General features: G+C 31.3%; 1 protein-coding gene across 1 annotated transcript in view; it reads right to left on the reverse strand.

The window, feature by feature from the left end:
• Window positions 1-13,979, reverse strand: part of LOC111615272 (twitchin-like) — a 263,599-nt gene that overhangs the window by 99,678 nt on the left and 149,942 nt on the right. Inside the window, exons 43-49 of the mRNA XM_023356687.1 lie at window positions 10,119-10,421; window positions 9,625-9,749; window positions 8,897-9,053; window positions 3,642-3,947; window positions 3,266-3,568; window positions 3,002-3,184; window positions 1,797-1,901 (exon numbers count right to left, since the gene is read on the reverse strand). Coding sequence (XP_023212455.1) covers window positions 1,797-1,901; window positions 3,002-3,184; window positions 3,266-3,568; window positions 3,642-3,947; window positions 8,897-9,053; window positions 9,625-9,749; window positions 10,119-10,421 — 1,482 coding nt within the window. The remainder of the gene's footprint in view (window positions 1-1,796; window positions 1,902-3,001; window positions 3,185-3,265; window positions 3,569-3,641; window positions 3,948-8,896; window positions 9,054-9,624; window positions 9,750-10,118; window positions 10,422-13,979) is intronic.

Here is a 13,979-nt window from a genome sequence, read left to right on the forward strand (position 1 = left end):
TTAGAAAAATCGGGAATATACGCAGTGCAACTGGAAAATCCAATAACGGGGACAATTGAGAAGTATATAGGGGCAACGACAAGAATGCTCGCTTGCCGTATCGCGGAACATCAAGATGATATAAACAAAGGAAGACAGACCACAGAGCTCGCCAGAAAAGTTCTACAGCAGGGCTATAACCCGTTATGGTCAAAAACAGCGTTGCTCAGGAGCTGTAACAACAGAAGAATTACATTTATTTGGGAAGCGCTCCTTACAATGACCACAGACGCATGCAACGTCCCCACACTCGACTTGCCCGAAATATGGGTTACTTTATACCAGCGTTTAAATAGCAAAAAGCGCCAAGAGTCGCACAATTAGTACGATCGCTCCTCAACGCATGCGCTGCTAGTCGTGTGGATTTAAAATATTTCGAACTCCAGCAAAAGCTTGTTGCACGTGACCAACGGAATTACCGAACGCTATAATTTAGAAATTGACAAGAAAAATTTTCCGTTTTCTACTTGGAACATTCTGCACGTTCTAATTCAAATTTTGTTCTTTTTTCGCCTGAAGACGACGATATAATACTCGTCGAAAGTACTTGCGATACAAGAAAAATCGTATTAACGCTGAACTCAGTGCTTTTTATCAAGAAGGCTATACAATTTTGGCGTGAGTTTTATTTATTTATCTATTTCTAGATTATTCCCAAAAAATTCTACATGTTTGGAAATGTTGAGTGGAATTAGTCTAGAATCGGTTAATTTTATAGAAGAAAACCTTTCAGACAGCCTTAGTCTGTAAACTTCACACCTATCGGGATGTGATTGGCTCATGTATTTAATCATTCCTACAACATAAAATTCGATTAACGTGGAACGTATCTAAGCGTTATAGGGGGGTCTACTGTATACAATCCATGACCCACGTGTAGAAATGTTCCGGCATAACAAGTTGCTCTCATTTGAATTGGTGTAATTGATTGTGCAAAGCTGTCTCAAGAGTGGAGGCCATAGTGCATGAATGTTTCAAATTTATATATGTATATATAGATCATAACACTGATGTGAGTTTATCATGTACGTGAATTGGTGAGTTCCGGTTGCTGATTGTATTTTCATGGTCTTATATATATGCAGCCACCACATTCTCTTATTGTTAGGTTAAACGATCTTTGTGTCTTTGCTACATTGGTCTGGTATTTTGTTAAGTCCTCATTATTACCCATCTTACACACACTGTATTTCCAGGTATACTAGAGTGACTGCAGTATCAATCCCAAGTGAAACAAGGCCCTACAGTACTAATATTTTTAAGAAGTGCATTCTTGAAATTGAGATTTATATTTTTCTATTAGTTTATTCAATGTTGTATGTATTATTGTTAATTTATATAAGTGATTAGGAGATTCTACAAATTACTTTTTATTATAATTTGTAATAATTTCTTATGAATCACATGTAATGACATCTTTTCTTAGTTGTAAGTAAATGTTTAAGAAACGATGTCATTATATATAACTCATAATAAATTATAATAAACTATAAAAAAATAATTTATTCTTTATAAAATAATGGAGTACAGTTTATTTTGGCAAAGACTATTTTTCAGAAAGAATTTATTTACTAAATACGTAATTTATACTGCTGGCCAAGTGAAATGCAACACCATGTAGGCCTCTAGATATTGCAGGTGTTGCATTTTACTTGGCCAGCAGTGTATTATGTTGAATATTCTCTTCCAAAAGCGATTAAAACAAATTTAGTGAGTATCTCAACTTAAAATATTTATAATAAACAATTATAATTTACCTAGAACTACTACTTCAACTTCAGCCTCATCTTTTCCCACTTCATTTTCTGCAATAATTTTATATAAGCCTGTATGTTTTCTTTGAGCATCTTGAATAGTAANAACTTACAATTGTATTAAGTACTATAATTTATTTATTATTTATATATTTTACAAATATAAATTATAATATATATTAACCAGTATAATAGCATTAATAAATATTTAAAATCATTAATGTCTTCTTAACAAGTTGTAAAAAATGAAAGTACTTACAGAATTTTGGTTTGGCTAAATGAGGAGATGTCGGTTCACTTGGTTCACCAGCACCAGCTTTATTTAATGCTCTCACACGGAATTCATATTTATCACCTTCATTCAATCCTTTTACTTTTCCCTGAGGAATATTTCCATGAATTTCAGCTGCTGGAGTCCATTCATTGCTATATTTATCTCTCTTTTCAATAATATAACCATTGATTGGTGCTCCACCATCTCTGATCGGTGGATCCCATTTGAGTTGGACAAAATCAGTATCATAGTCAGTGACTTCAGGTAATCCAGGAGGTCCAGGCTCATCTAATAAAAGAAGTAATTACTAAGTTAGCAAGAAAACTTTCCATGTTTCACAATATTGAAATTTTTATTTATTTAAAACTTATTATAATTTTTCATTATTTAATTTTAACATTTTAATTAATAATAATTTTAATTACCATATGGATTTTTGGCTAATGTTGCTTTTTCTGTTTCTAAAGGTTCTGAATCTCCTTCCTCATTAAGTGCTTTTACACGGAATTGATATTTCTTTCCAGGTTCTAATCCAGTAACTGTCATTTCTGGTTTATTTGGATCAGCTTTACCAACAGGAACCCAACGACCAGTACTAGGATCTAATTTTTCAACTTGGTAACCACTAATTGGTAATCCTCCATCATCTTTTGGTTTATTCCAAGCTAATTTACAACCATTTGCATGTACATCACTAACTTCTAAAGGTCCTTCAGGCCTAGAAGGTTTATCTGCAAAAAACCACATTTCCATTTATTTTAATTATTTAAACTTTTTAAAGATATTTTTCAGATGCTAGTTGTAATGATTAATTTCTTTATGTAAAAAATTTTACCAAGAACAACTATTTCTACAGTTTCTTCATCTTTTCCTGAACTATTCACAGCTGTTATTTTATATTTTCCAGAATGTTTTCTTGTAGCATTTACTATGCGTAGATGAGATAAATAATCCTCATTTTCAACTTTGACTGCTCCAGTTCCATCAATTGGTTTATTCGCAAATGACCAGGTTACTGTAGGTGGTGGTTCTCCGATAATTTCTACATCAAGTTTTGGTGATTGTCCAGCTCTGACCGTAATTGTTTCCAAATTGTCTCTGACAATTTTTGGTGCCACTAAAATGAAATTTTTAGATTTTAGTTAGATTATTATTAAATTGAATTTAAAATTTTGCATAAGAAAAAACATAAACTTACAGTATCTTTCTTTAACAATATGTGACTTAGTTGGTTCACTTGGTTCACCTGGACCTGCTTTATTCACAGCTCGAACTCTAAACTGATATTGTTGGCCTTTAGTCAAATCAGAAAGTGTGCATTCTGGCTTGGGACTATTAGTATTTAAGCATGGTTCCCAACTAGCACCAAATCGTTCTTTCTTCTCTATGATATAGCCTGTAATGGGTGCACCTCCATCTTTCTTTGGTGGCTCCCATTTAAGATCAACTTTCTTTTCATCCCAATCTACAATTTCTGGTAAACTTGGTGGTCCTGGTTCATCTAGTAATTAGAAAAATATGTATTAGTAAAAAATTTTATAGGAAAAAGTTATTTTAATATTAATTATATATACCATATGGATTCTTGGCTAAGGTAGCTCTATCAGTTGTTAATGGTTCTGATTCGCCTTCAGGATTTACTGCTTTAACACGGAATTGATATTCTTTACCAGGTGTTAATCCAGTAACATCATATTCAGGTTTATCACTATCAGTACGTCCTACAGGTACCCAATTTCCTGTAGAAGTATCCAGTTTTTCAACAACATAATGGCTAATTGGTTTTCCTCCATCATCTTCAGGTTTCTTCCATTTTAGTTTGCAGCCTTTGGCATTGACATCTTCAACTTTCAATGGGCCACCTGGCCTTGTTGGTGCTCCTAAATTAATTTAAAATAATAAATTTTATTGTAAATTAATATATAACTTATTTATTTATGTTTTATTCAAAACTGCACAGAGGGTGATAAAATTATCTAATGTTAATCTAACATTTTTTTATCTTATATTAGCATTTAATTATATAAAATATTCTTACATGATGATTAAAATTAATCCAACAGATGAAATATTTTTTTGAAGAATTTATTATAATAATGGAATTTAATAGTTTACAATAAAATTCTACAGATATAAACTGTTGCTGATATTTCTAATTTAGAAGTGTTAGTTTTATTATTTTGTGTGTTTGTAGAATGCTTAAAAGTATAGGAAAAATGTAGTGAAATATTCATATAAGTGAATTTATCATTTATTTGTTATTATGAAGTATTTAAAATTAATCATTCAATAATAAATAATCTTAATTTTATTTTGATAAAAGTAGGGAAATTCAACTGATGTGCCACTTGAAAAATCTTTTTAAATGTACAGTATATCAAAAGTTAAAATTTCACAACCAGCAATAAGACAAATTATAGTAAGAAAATAAAAATAAAGAAGTTATTAACATAAACATAAAATATAGAATAAAATAAAAAACTTTGCAAGAACAAGGAGGAAAACTGTTGAACAATACAAAAAAAACTGAAAAGTAAGCTCTTCCAACTTAAATAGAAAAAATATTAGTTATGATTGTAATTTACTAGAATCTAATTTTTTTGTATAAGAAAAAATTTTGATTCTGTAATATTTTATCTTATCTTGTTAACAATATCTTGATATTGTTCACAGTAGTTAGAGAAAAATTTCTGTAGAAATGTATTAAATCAAAACTGAAGTAACGATTACATTTCCTTCAACTTTACAACAATATATAGTGTGGTTGTGTTTCATGCTGGGTTTGTTTATCAGCAGGCACCACATAAAATGAAATTCTATATAAATTTGTGATTTATCCCAAGTTATTCCATATAATTGCCTAGATACTTATACTGTACAACTATTTACAATTAACAGAAAAATATTAAATGTAGTAAATACATTTTATTTATGTTTTTACTATAATTAATAACACTTTAATCCAATATTTCTGAATATACAGAGCAAAAGTTTATTATACTATATGACATACACTGCTTGAGAAAAATACAAACAAACTAAGGTATTATCATAGTGGGCAATCTTTAGTAGTTCTCCATGTTAGAAGCTGGAGAAGCACAGTTTGATGACTTAAAAGTCAGATTCAGTAGCAGTATTAAAGGATACTGTATTGTAGTGCTACACTACTATTCTTTGTATTTATGTGTGTTGCTTTTTATTTATGTACCTGTTTTTCCTTTTATTTTGTATCGGGTGTTACTTTATGTGTGTTAATTCGCGTGGTGTTATCTTTTCCATGTGGACCTTATGGGAGCCCGCTGATTGGGCAAGTAGTGTCATGTGTGTAAAAACATACTTCCAGATGGTGGGAGATATAAAAATCGTGGGTTGACACCTGTGAGATCCAACCTCAGAATAAGCCCAAATTGTTCATTTTCCCCCCTAAATTTTCGACGTATTTGAAATAAATTTGTCGCCTCCTCGTTACAATAACATTCTCTGAAAAAAGAATCAAATATCGATCGCAACTTATAACTTTCATCGTTAATATAAACATTTAACCCTCAAACAATGACATTCCTCTGCTGCAAGACAAAAAGTTTATAGTTAAAGTCCGAATTCGTCATTTTGTTTTGGTCCCGGGAACAACTTTAACCTCCACACCTGCAGGACCAACTCTACCTCACACAATAGGAGATCACCTGACTAATTTCCCCTACCCGAAGCTATAAAAGCGATTTCTTTCCCCCTCCTCGGGGAGTCTCACATCAACGGTATGAAAGGATTAAGTCTCCAGAAATTTTTACTTTGTGCGTCGAACTCTGTGCCTACGTTGAATCTACTAGAGGTATGGAACAAATAATTGTAAACTCTCTCCGCGAGTTAGGAGCTAGTGAACTAAATTCATTTCCCCAGATGTTAGATTTTGTATTCTTTAATTTTTTTTTCTTTTCATTAATCTAATAAATCGTTGTTTCCATTGTTAAATGGTGTCCTTTTACTCTCATATCGCCTATGCCTCGTCGACCCCTCTCACCTCCTCCACTCGACCTGACAAAAAGAATCCCAACCCTTCGGGACAGCATTCGAAATTTAGCCATCTTGACAAGTGAGCAGGTTTAACGACCTGTAGCCAAAAAGGGAGAGTCTATGGTTCCCGACCTCCCCGGCTGTTCACACACCTAAAAGGACTTTTTCTTTTTTCCGTCTACCTGGCTTGGAACTGTTTATGTAGGACAGGGGTTGCCAAAGTGGTCGATATGGACCCCCAGAGGTCGATGCAGCATCATTGGGGGGTTGATGCAGCTAGGGGGTCGATGTGGCGAAGGGGCCCCAAAACCTTTTTTTTTGACCACAACCCACAACGTTATTTTTTTTTTCGCTCATACATATACACTTGTAATAAAACTTTACGGTGGGGTTCAATGTGAGGCTTTGGAAAGTGATTGGGGGTCGATGGTTAAAAAAGTTTGGAGACATGGAGACTAATGAAGGGACTTATCAAACAGTCTGAAGAAATCCATGCCCATCCATTTGGACAAACAGAATTCAGCAAAAACTGTGCTTGAAATGTGTGAAGGAGTCCCCATGTTCGTTATTCAGACTATTATTTTTTTTATATACAGTCGACCCCCCTATAATGTGCGTTCCTATAACGGAAATTCCTATAACATAGCGAAAAAATTGTAGCAACATTCGTATAAAGGAACTCCTAAAACGTCGTCGCTGACTCGTTTCACGACAAGATTGATAGAATCTGGACCAATAGTGGATGAGCAGCCGAACTACTTTCCTCCGCCCTGCGCCACACTACAGAGCGGCTAAATTGAGTTTGCTATCATCTATACAGTATTATATATAAATTAGGTACTGTATATATAATTATATATTAACTTAATTTATTGTAACTTTATTATAATTATATATATGCTTTCTGCCGCCTGGCAACACGCTACGGAGATTTTAGGCTAGTAAGTTGAGTTTATTATNGATCTGGATCCGATTCGAAAGATAAAATGCTATGATGCGGTAATAATATTGGTGAAAATCCCAATAAATGCTTTAAAAACAGAATCAAGTTAATACATTTCAATCTCTTTCTTTTTTCATTACTAAATTGTAAATTCCGTATTATAGCATAGTTACAAATAACACTATTATTGGATAATTCTGCCATAAAAGTGTGCAATAAAAATAACTTAATTTGTATACTTTTTTGCCAATTTCCAGATAAATATCCAAGAAATAAAATGCCAATGAAAAATATCTTTCGTTGTCCCATCATCATTTTATGATGAAATCCTCGTGTTTTAAAATTATATTTACTAATATTTACAGAAATTTCTCATAAAACTTTAAAACTCGGCAATAAATGTTTATACTTAACTTATTTACTTTACCGATTGACTTGAAACGATATAGATCTAATGTGCTTTTCCATTAAATAAATAATAAAACTTTAATTAGTTAAAATATCCTTTGTTCAAATATTTAGATTTTAATTTTAAGATTTTTATATAAAACTTAATTTTTTTTAAATCCAGAAAACAAAAATAAACCGAGAAGTTTATTCATTATATATCCTACTTTCTTTTAATATCTTCTAACAATCCAAATTCTCTCTCTCTCTCTCTATGTAAAATCATTCTTGTGTTGAAGATAAAACAAGAACTAAACTATTTTATTGATTCATTTTTTCCTAAATGGTTCAAATAATAGCATATTATTTGAACGATTACTTATTTTTAAATCTGAGTTTCATTTAACATATATTCATTGCAGATGAAAGAAGAAAATACTCAGAATTTTAGTGCATATTGAAAATTTTGCACAAAATAGATTAGCCATAGATTTGCACAAAATATTAAGCTACATACAAATAGTGGCATGTGACTAGAATAGAATTTTAAGATTTAAAAACATTAAATTAATTCATTTTATTCTGATTATTAATTATCAGCTGTTAGTTTTAATTATTAAAATTTATAATTTTCTTGCTGTCAAGTTGCTCTTCTACTAATAATAATAAAATTAATTTTTATTATTTTTAATATATTTGATTTCAACAATTAAATTGGTAAAAATATATATAAACACGTAAAGCTTTTGTATCTGGTTCTACTACAGATATCTCGTTTCGACATGAAATTCATCGAATCAATCGAAAGCAGCTGATGATCCGTTGGATATCGCGGGGCAAAGTAATCATTTACTTCAATCGGATATTGTCTAAATCTAGAAGGAACAGTTATCACCAGGAGCGTTGTTGGAGTTACTCAAGGATGTCATACATTTCTATCACTAAGTGTTCAGATAAGAATTTGGCCCCAGGATTGATCAGTCATCTTTTCATCTGACTCTAAGCGCAATCGCCAGTTGGTGGATAGTTTGGCAATTTCTAGATGCCCAAGTCTTTATTTCATCTCGAATTGAGGATTTGTTTTTAGCACTTAATAATTTCTATATTTTTTCTTTATTTATAATCCAATTCGTCCTGTAGACATTGTTAATTCATCCGTGTCCATACTTTTAATCTTTAGCAAATTTAAATTAAAAATGTGGAATTCTACAAATTTATGCTTAAACAATTTTTATTATACTTTTAAAATAATGGAGTACAGTTTATTTTGGCAAAGACTATTTTTCAGAAAGAATTTATTTACTAAATACGTAATTTATACTGCTGGCCAAGTGAAATGCAACACCATGTAGGCCTCTAGATATTGCAGGTGTTGCATTTTACTTGGCCAGCAGTGTATTATGTTGAATATTCTCTTCCAAAAGCGATTAAAACAAATTTAGTGAGTATCTCAACTTAAAATATTTATAATAAACAATTATAATTTACCTAGAACTACTACTTCAACTTCAGCCTCATCTTTTCCCACTTCATTTTCTGCAATAATTTTATATAAGCCTGTATGTTTTCTTTGAGCATCTTGAATAGTAAATTTTGTATTATAGTCAACATTCACAATTTCAATATTTTCCTTGCTTTCTACAACCTGAAATTTTGAAATAAATTCATGTAACTATATTTATTATAAAATAATACATTTGTATAACTATAATAATTTTAAAATAGCAACTGTTTAAGTAAGAAATTTGAACTGCCAACTTCTTTAGGATACCAGTTTCAATATTCTTTTAGCAGAATTAATTTAATCAGATAGTTTCTGGTAGGTTAAATATTCATATGATAGGAGTATTGAATTCCCATAGCTTTCTGCTATCACTCAATAAAACTCAAATCACATACAAAACCTATTACATTGTCTTAAATTACAAAGATCAAAAACAGAAAATCATTAATTCATATTTAGGATGCTAATTATAGTCATTTTCTCATCATTGATGATTTATGTTCATAATTTAATTCAGGTTAATGGTCTTATACAGTGGTGTAACTAGCTTTTTAGTACCCCCATAATATCACTTTCATTAAAAAATTTCTTACATTAACAGTTTCATTTTCAATAGATAACATTAAAAATAAAAAGAAAATTTAAGTAATATTTGTTAGAAATACAAAGTTTATATTCTGAATTATAGAACAAAATAAATTAATATTCATACCATTTCCTTCAATTTCCATGTTATTTTAGGAGGTGGTTCTCCTCTAACATTTACATCCAATTTCACAACTTTTCCTCTCTTAACAGTAATTGTATCAAGATTTGTTCTGTCAATATATGGTTTCACTAATGGAAGAAAGAAAATGAATTTTAATTTATTAACATTTTCAAAAGTTGATTGTACATGTATAAGAGCATACAGTATTTGAATAAAAATGATATTAAATTTTATAGAATACATAATTACTATCTACATTTAAATAGTGTTAATTGAGGAAAAAGTACACAGTATATAACTTATATATAAAATCAATTATATATATTTTATAATGACAAAAATTTGTATAAGTAAGTTTTAAGTATAAATTGTATAAATTGAAATATATAATTTCAATTTATACAAATATATATTAAATAATCTTAGAAACTTTTTAATTAAATATTTTAAATCTTAAAATTTGAATTATTTAATTATAATAAATTAGTTTTACTCACATCGTCTATGCTTAACAATATGAATTTTAGTTGCATCACTTGGTTCACTTGGACCAGCTTTATTTACAGCAATGACTCGAAACTGTAATTCTTGTCTTTCCTTTAAGTCTGGAACTTTAGCCTGTGGAGTATTACCATGAACTTCAACAGCTTTTTCCCAGTTAGGACTGAATTTATCCTTTTTCTCAACAATATACTTTGTAATTGGTGCACCACCATCACTCTTAGGTGGTTCCCATTTAAGATCAACACTAGTATCATCCCAATCAACAAATTCTGGTAAACTTGGTGGTCCTGGTTCATCTAGTAATTAGAAAAATATGTATTAGTAAAAAATTTTATAGGAAAAAGTTATTTTAATATTAATTATATATACCATATGGATTCTTGGCTAAGGTAGCTCTATCAGTTGTTAATGGTTCTGATTCGCCTTCAGGATTTACTGCTTTAACACGGAATTGATATTCTTTACCAGGTGTTAATCCAGTAACATCATATTCAGGTTTATCACTATCAGTACGTCCTACAGGTACCCAATTTCCTGTAGAAGTATCCAGTTTTTCAACAACATAATGGCTAATTGGTTTTCCTCCATCATCTTCAGGTTTCTTCCATTTTAGTTTGCAGCCTTTGGCATTGACATCTTCAACTTTCAATGGGCCACCTGGCCTTGTTGGTGCTCCTAAATTAATTTAAAATAATAAATTTTATTGTAAATTAATATATAACTTATTTATTTATGTTTTATTCAAAACTGCACAGAGGGTGATAAAATTATCTAATGTTAATCTAACATTTTTTTATCTTATATTAGCATTTAATTATATAAAATATTCTTACATGATGATTAAAATTAATCCAACAGATGAAATATTTTTTTGAAGAATTTATTATAATAATGGAATTTAATAGTTTACAATAAAATTCTACAGATATAAACTGTTGCTGATATTTCTAATTTAGAAGTGTTAGTTTTATTATTTTGTGTGTTTGTAGAATGCTTAAAAGTATAGGAAAAATGTAGTGAAATATTCATATAAGTGAATTTATCATTTATTTGTTATTATGAAGTATTTAAAATTAATCATTCAATAATAAATAATCTTAATTTTATTTTGATAAAAGTAGGGAAATTCAACTGATGTGCCACTTGAAAAATCTTTTTAAATGTACAGTATATCAAAAGTTAAAATTTCACAACCAGCAATAAGACAAATTATAGTAAGAAAATAAAAATAAAGAAGTTATTAACATAAACATAAAATATAGAATAAAATAAAAAACTTTGCAAGAACAAGGAGGAAAACTGTTGAACAATACAAAAAAAACTGAAAAGTAAGCTCTTCCAACTTAAATAGAAAAAATATTAGTTATGATTGTAATTTACTAGAATCTAATTTTTTTGTATAAGAAAAAATTTTGATTCTGTAATATTTTATCTTATCTTGTTAACAATATCTTGATATTGTTCACAGTAGTTAGAGAAAAATTTCTGTAGAAATGTATTAAATCAAAACTGAAGTAACGATTACATTTCCTTCAACTTTACAACAATATATAGTGTGGTTGTGTTTCATGCTGGGTTTGTTTATCAGCAGGCACCACATAAAATGAAATTCTATATAAATTTGTGATTTATCCCAAGTTATTCCATATAATTGCCTAGATACTTATACTGTACAACTATTTACAATTAACAGAAAAATATTAAATGTAGTAAATACATTTTATTTATGTTTTTACTATAATTAATAACACTTTAATCCAATATTTCTGAATATACAGAGCAAAAGTTTATTATACTATATGACATACACTGCTTGAGAAAAATACAAACAAACTAAGGTATTATCATAGTGGGCAATCTTTAGTAGTTCTCCATGTTAGAAGCTGGAGAAGCACAGTTTGATGACTTAAAAGTCAGATTCAGTAGCAGTATTAAAGGATACTGTATTGTAGTGCTACACTACTATTCTTTGTATTTATGTGTGTTGCTTTTTATTTATGTACCTGTTTTTCCTTTTATTTTGTATCGGGTGTTACTTTATGTGTGTTAATTCGCGTGGTGTTATCTTTTCCATGTGGACCTTATGGGAGCCCGCTGATTGGGCAAGTAGTGTCATGTGTGTAAAAACATACTTCCAGATGGTGGGAGATATAAAAATCGTGGGTTGACACCTGTGAGATCCAACCTCAGAATAAGCCCAAATTGTTCATTTTCCCCCCTAAATTTTCGACGTATTTGAAATAAATTTGTCGCCTCCTCGTTACAATAACATTCTCTGAAAAAAGAATCAAATATCGATCGCAACTTATAACTTTCATCGTTAATATAAACATTTAACCCTCAAACAATGACATTCCTCTGCTGCAAGACAAAAAGTTTATAGTTAAAGTCCGAATTCGTCATTTTGTTTTGGTCCCGGGAACAACTTTAACCTCCACACCTGCAGGACCAACTCTACCTCACACAATAGGAGATCACCTGACTAATTTCCCCTACCCGAAGCTATAAAAGCGATTTCTTTCCCCCTCCTCGGGGAGTCTCACATCAACGGTATGAAAGGATTAAGTCTCCAGAAATTTTTACTTTGTGCGTCGAACTCTGTGCCTACGTTGAATCTACTAGAGGTATGGAACAAATAATTGTAAACTCTCTCCGCGAGTTAGGAGCTAGTGAACTAAATTCATTTCCCCAGATGTTAGATTTTGTATTCTTTAATTTTTTTTTCTTTTCATTAATCTAATAAATCGTTGTTTCCATTGTTAAATGGTGTCCTTTTACTCTCATATCGCCTATGCCTCGTCGACCCCTCTCACCTCCTCCACTCGACCTGACAAAAAGAATCCCAACCCTTCGGGACAGCATTCGAAATTTAGCCATCTTGACAAGTGAGCAGGTTTAACGACCTGTAGCCAAAAAGGGAGAGTCTATGGTTCCCGACCTCCCCGGCTGTTCACACACCTAAAAGGACTTTTTCTTTTTTCCGTCTACCTGGCTTGGAACTGTTTATGTAGGACAGGGGTTGCCAAAGTGGTCGATATGGACCCCCAGAGGTCGATGCAGCATCATTGGGGGGTTGATGCAGCTAGGGGGTCGATGTGGCGAAGGGGCCCCAAAACCTTTTTTTTTGACCACAACCCACAACGTTATTTTTTTTTTCGCTCATACATATACACTTGTAATAAAACTTTACGGTGGGGTTCAATGTGAGGCTTTGGAAAGTGATTGGGGGTCGATGGTTAAAAAAGTTTGGAGACATGGAGACTAATGAAGGGACTTATCAAACAGTCTGAAGAAATCCATGCCCATCCATTTGGACAAACAGAATTCAGCAAAAACTGTGCTTGAAATGTGTGAAGGAGTCCCCATGTTCGTTATTCAGACTATTATTTTTTTTATATACAGTCGACCCCCCTATAATGTGCGTTCCTATAACGGAAATTCCTATAACATAGCGAAAAAATTGTAGCAACATTCGTATAAAGGAACTCCTAAAACGTCGTCGCTGACTCGTTTATNAACCCATGACATAATTTGGAAAAATATAAGAGAAAGTAAGCAATGGATGTGCGATAACGATATAGTGCTTACAAGAGCTGACAAGTCAAAAAGTACAGTCTTAATGAAGAGGGACACATATAAGGAGCTTTTAACAGTGTACATAAAAGACATGGAATGCAAAATGGCACACCCAAAGGCTTTGGAAAGGTTACAAGCAAGAGTAAAACGTTTCTCTACGACAACGTTAGCTAAGCAACTAAGAATGACAAGGATAATAGTTTCATCCCCAGCCATGCCGAGGCTATTCAGATTTGCTAAGACACATAAATCAGAAAGAAGCTTGAGGCCAGTAGTGG

The sequence above is a fragment of the Centruroides sculpturatus genome, unplaced genomic scaffold, assembly GCF_000671375.1.
Source record: "Centruroides sculpturatus isolate CEXI.00-Female unplaced genomic scaffold, Cexi_2.0 scaffold167, whole genome shotgun sequence".
NCBI classification, from domain to species: Eukaryota; Metazoa; Arthropoda; class Arachnida; order Scorpiones; family Buthidae; genus Centruroides; species Centruroides sculpturatus.